Raw genomic sequence first — 10,328 nt, forward strand, 5'->3', positions numbered from 1 at the left:
CACAGGTTTCCTGATGGAGGTCATGTGCGTAGTGCAAGTCTCGGCTGCTACTTTGGTCTGACACACCAGGAACCTTATACACCCTTTCCTAAGAAGTAAGACAGTTTGCTTTCATTTCATGGTCCTTTGTTAGTCTTAATAATAAAGGTTTTGTTTCTGGGATTACATAAAACTGGCAAAACTGCTCCTAAAGTTTAGCTATACAAAGAAACCGAAACTGTCCATCTTCACTGCCCCCACCCCCAAATATATACACATACATACATACAAATAAGGCTCTGGAGTTAGACAAAACATCTGCCTTGGAACTACAGCCATGCAGAATTGCCACCAACCAGTTCTCCAGAACATCGCGGGCAGGTCTTATCAAGTTATACAGACTTGGAAATGACAAAGATTTTGTCTGTATTAAACAAACATTTTCAACAGTTATCGGGTAGGAATTCCTTTATATGGGAATTTGTGGCATGACCCAAGTACATTAAAGTGGGGAACTATGAAGATGTGGGTAATATTTGACCCCCCTCCCCCAGGTACTGTTGGCTTCCAAGTTCCATCAGCTCTAGCCAGCTTAGTCAATTGCAATCCAATAATATCTGGAGGCCAATCAACTGTTCACTCTTGGACCTGAAGCATTTGTGCTCTCATTTTCTTCTCTACCTAGAATGGTATGTTGGGTGCGGCACTTGGAGAGACTTTAATATTTGTTGAAGTATTAACATGTACTATGGCACAAAAAGGTGAATGAAGAAAGCTAACAGGTCATGCAGGTGAATTTGGAAATCTGCCTTCAAATTCTCCCTTTTGCCAAGGATTAAGCACATTGAACAGTATTCTCAGTAGTGAAATGGGAATTATGGAAACCTGAAGGAGAAAAAAATTCCCAAACTGTATTGTGGTATGAGGCCTTTCATGTCGCTCATTACAGGCCTGTCCTTGTATAGTTTATTGCCTATAGGCACAAAGGCAGGATCATCTAGCCCAGTTTTAAGGTGATGTAACCCTCCTGTCAATCATAGTAAACCATATTCTTAATATAGTAAACCATATTCTCAAGATTTCTTTTGTATTTTGCAAAATAGAGCCCCTGCATCTGCATTTATTCTGAAACAAAACATCTATTTGCGAGACTTACTTTTCACTGCTTGATCTAAAAATGATAAACCAAAAGAACAGCATGAAGAGCAGCACATGGAATCATAGAAGCACTGTCATCCTCCTGCTCTTTAGATTTACAACCATGAGAAAATGCTTCCTGCTTTAGGAGAGGGACTGGTCTTGATCTATGGCAGAAAACTGCAAACAGAACTTTACAGTTCTGTTGCCTTTTCGATTTCAACTTCCACATCCAGCCAACGCACAGTATTTCATTACAGTATATACAAATCAAATAAACTAAGCTCAGGGAGGGGACAAAACAAAACCAAGACAATAACTGAAAGTGTGGCCAGTTTTGTGGTTTGAGTCATACATGAATTCCAGGAAGGAACAGAAGGGGGAATGCATTCATTTTTAGATTACTCACTTGCAATGAGGTTGTAACTATCTTCTATAAGAACTGTTATCTGAAGCACAACAAGGAAGTTGAGCTTGGGGTGGAAACAATCTAAAAGGCTATATTCTTCATATAGAGTCGATTATAGGCTCTTCAAGGCTGTCAGAGGCACCATACTAGGGAGGGGCCTCATACAACTTAGTGAACTTTCACTAAACCCATGTACTAAATACTGTCATCAACCACAAAAAAGAAACCCTGACAAGATGGAAAACCGAAACTGCAAGTTGAATAGAAAATCAAAAGGTGTGGCTCCCCATCTCCATCTTGGTGAAGGAATTAGGCCAGATCCTGAAGATATCTTGAAGTAGGAATGATCTGTATTTTGTACAGTCATGATAATTGTATGTACAGTTATTTATTTATTTAACTTGTATACCGCTACTCCCAATATAGCTCGAAGCAGTTTACAGCAGTAGATTAAAACAATACAATTAACTTTAAAATACAATAAAACAAGAACAGACATAGTCCCGAGTTATCCACCCATCGAAAGCTTGTTGGTTTTACAGGCTTTCCGAAAAGCAAGTAGGTCTCGGATAGATCGGGTTTCGACTGGCAAGGCATAGCTGGACAGGAAAAAGCACTGCTAGGAACAAAATCAACTCATTTGAAGTGTGAGAGATGGGTTCTGCAGATACTGTGGACTGCTAAAAATTCTAATAAATGGACATTACAGCAATTTTCCCTAAAAGCTAAGATGTCTAAACTGAGACTGTTGTACAAGCAGTCCCTGAGTTACAAACTTCCAATTTACAAATAACTCGTAGTTATGAACAGGGGTGAGACAACAGGAAGTTAGAGAAATCTACCCCTACAAAGGGAAATTCACTCCTAAGAGAGTTATCATGGGGGAAATATGTCTCCACTGAAGCTTTCTCACCAATTCTTGTTCCCACAGCAAGCCAAATAGTGTATTTCAAAATCCAATTATCACAGGGGCAGAAAGTGAGGTGAAATCTTCTGAACACGGGCAAAGACAGGAAAACAAACACCACAAGGGTGTTAAACCTTCCCTATGCCATCCAAAGCTAACAAATGGCCTGCATCAATAGGTGTATAGTGTCTAGATCCAGGGCGAATAAAATGATCAAGGGTCTGGAGAACAAGCCCTATGAGGAGCGGCTTAAAGAGCTGGGCATGTTTACCTGAAGAAGAGAAGGCTGAGAGGAGACGTAATAGCCATGTATAACTATGTGAGGGGAAGCCATAGGGAGGCAGGAGCAGGTTTGTTTTCTGCTGCCCTGGAGACTAGGATGCGGAACAATGGCTTCAAACTACAAGAAAGGAGATTCCATCTGAACTTTAGGAAGAACTTCCTGACTGTGGGAGCCGTTCAGCAGTGGAACTCTCTGCCCAGGAGTGTGCTGGAGGCTCCTTCTTTGTGGAAGTTTTTAAAGAGAGTCTGGATGGCCATCTGTCGGGGGTGCTTTGAATGCAAATTTCCTGCTTCTTGGCAGGGGGTTGGACTGGATGGCCCCTGAGGTCTCTTCCAACTCTATGATTCTATGAAATATATATTATTGGCTGGCGTTACACTTTAAAAATATCCCTGTTCTGACTTACATACAACTTCAACTTAAGAACAAACCTACGGAACCTATCTTGTTGGTAACTCGGGAACTCCCTGTACTTTAAACATATCATGAAGACATGACTCACTAGAAATGACAATAAAGTCTGGCAGGAAAAGTGGAAGACTGCATTCCAGATGGATCAACTCAATGAGGAAGCCACAGCCCTGAATCTGTAAGACCTGAGCAGGGTTGTTGAGAGCTTGGAGGACTCACATTCATGGCATTGCCATAAGTCGACTTGAAAGCAGTTGGCAACAAATCAGTGCTATGTCAGAGTACCCTGGTGCCACACCAGTTACCCACCAGGTAGGTGTAAAGGCACTGCAACCCTTCCTTTAACATCCTTTGAGGAGCTTTATGGCACCATGAAGAAGATACCTTCCCTCTTCGTTCAAAAAGGTAAGAGGAAAGCAATACACCCAGATAATGACAGGAATATGCATTCTGCACATGTACAGAAACAGCACCCCTTCCATTCCTATTAAATCTAGTATTCTAAGGATGCATCTTTCCTGAGCAGCGGTCAAAATGCAAGAAGGGTGAAAGGAAGTGAGTTCATCTATACTGCAAAATTAATGCCGTTTGACAACACTTTGACTTCCATGGCTCAAGACTATGGAATAATGGGATTTGTAGTTTTACAAGGCCTTTAGCCTTCTCTGTACTAGATTGCTGGTTCCTCACCAAACTACCAATCCCATAATTCCATAGCATTGGGCCATGGCAGTCAAATGCCAAACAGCATTAATTCTACAGTGTAGATACGGCATGGGCAAACTCCAGCCCTCTAGGTGTTTTTGCCTTCACCTCCCACAATTCATAACAGTCTGTAAACTGGCTGGGATTTCTGGGAGTTGGAGTCCAAAACACAAGGCCAAAATTTGCCCATGCCTGATGTAGATGCACCTTAAAATTGTCATATGTAAAAACATACCAGCAAGTAAACAAAACATAGTGAGAAAACTATATACAGGATGGATAAATCTAGGGTCAAATTTCGATAATGTTACAATATATAATACTTTTGGGGGGGGGGGGGATGTTTATGACTCTCAATTTAAGGCGGACATTAAGCAAATGGTTGTACCAGATTGTGCTTTCTTTATCTGGTTTACCCAAATCGAAAACACCCCCAAATTGTTCACTGTGGGTGAATCTACACTAGGCATGGGCAAACTTCGGCCCTCCAGGTGTTTTGGACTTCAACTTCCACAATTCCTAGCAGCCTCAGGCCCTTTCCTTTTCTCCCTCAGCCACTTAAGCGGCTGAGGGGGGGAAAGTAAGGGGCTTGAAGCTGTTAGGAATTGTTAGAGTTGGAAGTCCAAAATACCTGGAGAGCCAAAGTTTACCCATGCCTAATCTACACTACAGAACAAATGCATTTTGATACCATTTTAACTGCCATAGCACAATTCTGCAGAATGCTCAGGTTTGTAGTTTGGGGAGGCATCCGCATGTTTTGGCAGAGGAGACTAAAAATAGTATATATAGCAGCGCTTATCAACCGGGGGGTCGTGAGAGGGTGTCAGAGGGGTAGCCAAAGACCATCCGAAAATACCATATTTTCTGTTGGTCATGTGGGTCCTGTGTGGGAAGTCTGGCCCAATTCTATCATTGGTGGGGTTCAGAATGCTCTTTGATTTTAGGTGAACTATAAATCTCAGCAACTATAACTCCCAAATATCGAGGTCTATTTTCCCCAAACTCCACCAGTGTTCACATTTGGGCATATTGAGTATTTGTGCCAAGTTTGGTCCAGATCTATCATAGTTTGAGTCCACAGTGCTCCCTGGATGGAGGTGAACTACAACTCCAAAACTCAAGGTCAATGCCCACCAAGTCCTTCCAGTATTTTCTGCTGATCATAGGCATTCTGTGTGCCAAGTTTGGTTCAATTCCATTGTTGGTGGAGTTCAGAATGCTCTTTGATTGTAGGTGAACAATAAATCCCAGCAACTACAACTCCCAAATGACAAAATCAATCCCCTCCCAACCCCACCAGTATCCAAATTTGGGCGTATTGAGTATTTGTGCCAAATTTGGTCCAGTGAATGAAAATCCATCCTGCATATCAGATATTTACGTAATGATTCATAACAGTAGGGAAATTACAGTTATGAAGCAGCAAGGAAAATAATGTTATGGTTGTGGGTCACCACAACATGAGGAACTGTATTAAGAGGTTGTGGCATTAGGAAGGTTGAGAAACGCTGGGCTAAATGAAACCCCCATGGTGCATGGTGCAATTATGAAGTAGCAAGGAAAACAATATTATGGTTGTGGGTCACCACAACATGAAGAACTGTATTAAGGGGTTGCAGTATTAGGAAGGTTAAGAAACATTGGTCTATAGCAGTGTTTCTCAACTTGGAGGTTGGGACCCTGGGTGGGTCGCAAAGGGGTATTGGAGGGGTTGCTGAAGACAGTCAGAATATACAATATTTTCTGTTGGTCATGGGGGTTCTGTGTGCCAAGTTTGGTTCAATTCCATCATTGGTGGAGTTCAGAACGCTCTTTGATTGTAGGTGAACTATAAATCCCAGCAACTACAACTCCCAAATGACAACATCAGTCTCCCCCCCAATGCCACCAGTATTCAAATTTGGGCATATCGGACATTTGTGCCAAATTTGGTCCAGTGAATGTAAATCCATCCTGTATATTAGATATTTATGTAATGATTCATAACAGTAGGAAAATTACAATTATGAAGTAGCAAGGAAAATAATATTATGGTTGGGGGTCACCACAACATGAGGAACTGTATTAAGGGGTTGCAATATTAGGAAGGTTAAGAAACACTGGGCTAAATGAAACCCCCATGGTGCATGGTGCAGTTATGAAGTAGCAAGGAAAATAATGTTATGGTTGTGGGTCACCACAACATGAGGAACTCATGAGGAACATGTTCCTCATGTTGTGGTGACCCACAACCATAACATTATTTTCATTGCTACTTCATAACTGCACCATGCACTATGGAGGTTTCATTTAGCATTAGGAAGGTTGAGAAACACCGGGCTAAATGAAACCTCTATGGTGCATGGTGCAGTTATGAAGTAGCAAAGAAAATAATGTTATGGTTGTGGGTCACCACAACACGAAGAACTGTATTAAGGAGTTGCGGTATTAGGAGGGTTAAGAAACATTGGTCTATATAGGTTCCTCATCAATGGATAAAGGAATAAACAAACAAACAAATAAATATCACAACACCAATGAGCCATGAGATATGAAGAGTGTGAGGAAGATCTGACTGGTCCCTCATTGCTACCATGAAGGTGACTGGAAGTGAGTGCGGGTGCAGATTGACCTCGCTTGAACTGCCAAGGCTACGGCATGCTGGGAGTTGTAGTTTGGTGAAGCAGAATGAATGCAGTTTGGTCCACCACGGCTGAATGCGACGGAATGCTGGGAGTTGTTGCCTGGCAAGGCCTTTCTTTTCCGGGCCTCACCTCACTGCAAGCCAGGCGGGCTGCTTACCGTTTGATGCGGAGGAGGCAGGCGGCGCTGGGCCTCTCGCCGTCCCAGTCCCCGCTGGTGGTGGGGTCCCAGAAGGCCGAGTGCGAGAGCAGGACGCCGGCGGCAGCTGCAGCGGCGGCGGCGGAGGGAGGGATGCCCGGCACAGGGGAGGCCCCTCCGGACGCGGCAGTAGCCGCCGAGGAGCCCCCTCCGCCCGAGCCCAGCCCCGCCACCGCCCACAGCTCGGCCGGTAGGAACACGCCCGGGCCCCCGCCAGGCCCCGCAGGCCCGCTGCCGCCACCTGCCCCGGGCCCGCCGCCCAGCACCGCCGCCGCAGCCTCCTCGGCCGCCGGACTCTCCGCCATCATCGCCCACAGACCAGGACGACGACGACGACGACGCTTCCGGGACCTCCGACACGCCACCAGCGACGAGGGGCGGGCAGAGCGGACCGCTAAGCCCCGCCCACAGCCATAGAGTCACGGAGACCAGAGCGCCTGCAAGTCGAGCGGGACAGCGACGCCGCAGGGATCAAGAGGGCCAGTCAACGTTATACACAACCCCTACTTAGGTAAAGGTTTTCCCCTGATATTAAGTCCAGTCGTGTCCAACTCTCGAGTTGGTGCTCATCTCCATTTCTAAGCCGAAGAGCCGGCGTTGTCCGTAGACACCTCCAAGGTCATGTGGCCGGTATGAAGTCCAGGGAAGTCATGCTACTCCTCTATTCTGCCTTGGTTAGACCACACCTGGAATATTGTGTCCCATTCTGGGCACCACAATTGAAGAGAGATGTTGACAAGCTGGAATGTGTCCAGAGGAGGGCAGCTAGGGTCTGGAGAACAAGCCCTATGAGGAGCGGCTTAAGGAGCTGGGCATGTTTATTATTATTATTATTAACTTTATTTATACCCCGCTAACATCTCCCGAAGGACTCGGTGCAGCTTACAAAAGTTCAAGGCCCTCAAAAAACAACAGCATAACAAATACAACAATAAAACTCATAAAGCAAAACAATAAACATTAAAGCAATAGCAATAAACATTAGATAATAGACAATAGCCTGAAGAAGAGAAGGCTGAGAGGAGACATGATAGCCATGTATAAATATGTGAGAGGAAGTCATAGGGAGGAAGGAGCGAACTTGTTTTATGCTGCCCTGGAGACTACGAACAATGGCTTCAAACTACAAGAAAGGAGATTCCATCTGAACATTAGGAAGAACTTCGTGTGAGAGCCGTTCAGCAGTGGAACTCTCTGCCCCGAAATGTGGAGGCTCCTTCTTTGGAGGCTTTTAAACAGAGGCTGGATGGCCATCTGTTGGGGGTGCTTTGAATGCGATTTTCCTGTTTCTTGGCAGAATGGGGTTGGACTGGGTGGCCCATGAGGTCTCTTCTAACTCTATGATTCCATGACTGCATAGAGCGCCGTTACCTTCTCGCCGGACCGGTATATATTGATCTACTCACATTTACATGTTTTTGAACTGCTAGGTTGGCACAAGCTGAGGCTGACAGTGGAAGCTCATGCTGCTCCCCAGATTCGAACTTGCTGACCTTTCGGTCAACAAGCTCAGCAGCTCAGCGGTTTAACCCACTGCGCCACTGGGGGCTCCAACTCTCCTTAGACTCCTTTTTCAGCAGAGCAAGGGTCATGTGTCTATCTCACAGGCACTGAGGATTACCTGGGAAGGAATCCCACTTGAGTATTGCAGTACATCACCATAAAGGTAAAGGTTTTTCCCGACATTAAGTCCAGTCGTGCCCGACTCTGGGGGTTGGTGCTCATCTCCATTTCTAAGCCGAAGACCCGGCGTTGTCCATAGACACCTTCGTCATGTGGCCGGCATAACTGCATGGACGCCGTTACCAACATATTTGGGAGTTATTCTGGACCAGGCATGGACAAACTTTGGTCCTCCAGGTGCTTTGAACTTCAACTCCTGTCGTTCCTATCAGCCTAACAGCACAGTACAGAGCAGACCTGGGCAAACTTTGGTACTCCAGGTGTTTGGGACCTCAGTGAGTGGCGTTATTTGTTGATCATGTAAGAAGCAAATTGAGAATGCAGATATATAAAAAAACAACAAACAAAGTTGAAAACTAGGCATTACCTATACTAAATTTCCTTTGACCAGAAGCTGGCCACTTTGGGTACCTTTGGTGTTGCTGTGAGAAGTTCCTCCATTGTGTTATGTGGCTGCGCTCAGACTGTATTGTAGTAGGTGGTCTGTGGTTTGCTCTTTTCCACACTCACATGTCATGGACTCCTCTTTGTGGCCCCAATTCTTAAAATTGGCTCAGCATCTCGTGGTGCCAGAGCACAGACTGTTCAGCGTCTTCCAAGTCAATATTCTGTGTGTCCAGGAGGGGGAGTTTGTCATCTTTTATCAGCCACTGATTGAGGTTCTCCCTGCCACTTTTGGACTCTCACTTGCTGAGGTGTTGCTGCGAGTATCTGTCAATCTTTAGAAGCTATTTCTTGGCTTGCTGGCTGATAACCCAACAGAGGATGGGCTGGTGATGTCAATGTCCTGGCCCTTTCATTACAGGCTGCTACTTCCTGACGGATGTCAGGTGGTGCAATCAGTAGCTGATACCAGATGAGAAATTCCCTCCTGGGCATACTCAAGACTGGGTGATTTGGAAGTCCCTGCTCTGTCTCGACACCATCACAGGCACATTTGACGTGGCCTTCACAGTGATTGCCCCCTGGCTATGGAAAGCCCTTCCTGGCAATATTAGATCAGCTCCCTCCCTCCTGTCCTTCAGGAGGATGGTGAAGACCTGACTGTGGGACCAAGCCTTTGGGGCAGTGCAATGAGGCAATAATAGAATGGTGTCCTGAGATTGTTTTTAAACAACTGATTTTAAAGTGGATATAAGTGATTTTAATGTTTGTGTATATTTATAGTTTTATATCCTGGTACTGAATGTTTGCCATATATATATGTTGTGCTCCACCCTGAGTCCCCTGAAGGGTGAGAAGAGTGGAATATAAATGTTTAAAATAAATAGTTTTACACGGTCTTTAGCATTTTCTATCAAATAGTGCTTTTGCCCCACCAAACTACCAATCCCATGAATCCATTGCATTGAGCCATGAGTCGAAATGTTTCCCTAAGCATCCACCCAGTCTTTCTAAATCTCTTTTTCCACATCAATGTACCAGGATGAAGCTGCGCCTGCACACTAGCAGTAAACTTCCAGCTTGGTTGTTCCTTGCAGTCTTATAGGACCAGCCCTCCAGCAAATCAGGGCTTGCTTCTTAAAGTTAAAGCCAAAGCCTGCCTCTTCTCTTTCCCATTAGTGGAACCTTTGCAGCCATCCTTCCACTTTCCTTATTGAGGTGGAGAGCGGAGTTTAAATTGCTTTTCTGTTTTTAAAATAATGTTTGGAGGGTAATCCCTCCATCACCTTCAAGGAAAAATATTGGTTGAGGGAGTTTTAGAGGTCACCAGGACATGGCCTGATCATAACCCCAGCTTTTGTTTTTTTTGCGTCTACATTGTAGAATGAATGCTGTTTGGCAGGGTACCAGCAGTCTTTAACAGAGAAGATGAAACACCCTGAAAACTAAAACTCATTGTATTTCATAGAATTCAGCTTCGGTAGCTCAAGAGTGTGTGTGTGAGGATTCTATTTTTATTATTCACTGCAAAATGAAACTGATGTGTGCGTACACACCCACACAAAGTAGGATGCAAAGGCAGAATGAAGTAAGGCACAAGACCAAAA

The 10,328-nt window shown here is 44.7% G+C and overlaps 1 protein-coding gene across 1 annotated transcript in view; it reads right to left on the reverse strand.

Annotated features, from left to right (window-relative positions):
- UBE2Z (ubiquitin conjugating enzyme E2 Z) overlaps positions 1-7,044 on the reverse strand; it is a 22,348-nt gene extending 15,304 nt beyond the window's left edge. Inside the window, exon 1 of the mRNA XM_060780855.2 lies at positions 6,616-7,044. Within this exon, the coding sequence (XP_060636838.2) occupies positions 6,616-6,962 (347 nt within the window). The 5' untranslated portion in view covers positions 6,963-7,044. The remainder of the gene's footprint in view (positions 1-6,615) is intronic.
- Between the last annotated feature and the right edge of the window lie 3,284 nt (positions 7,045-10,328).

Source organism: Anolis sagrei, chromosome 6, assembly GCF_037176765.1.
Source record: "Anolis sagrei isolate rAnoSag1 chromosome 6, rAnoSag1.mat, whole genome shotgun sequence".
NCBI classification, from domain to species: Eukaryota; Metazoa; Chordata; class Lepidosauria; order Squamata; family Dactyloidae; genus Anolis; species Anolis sagrei.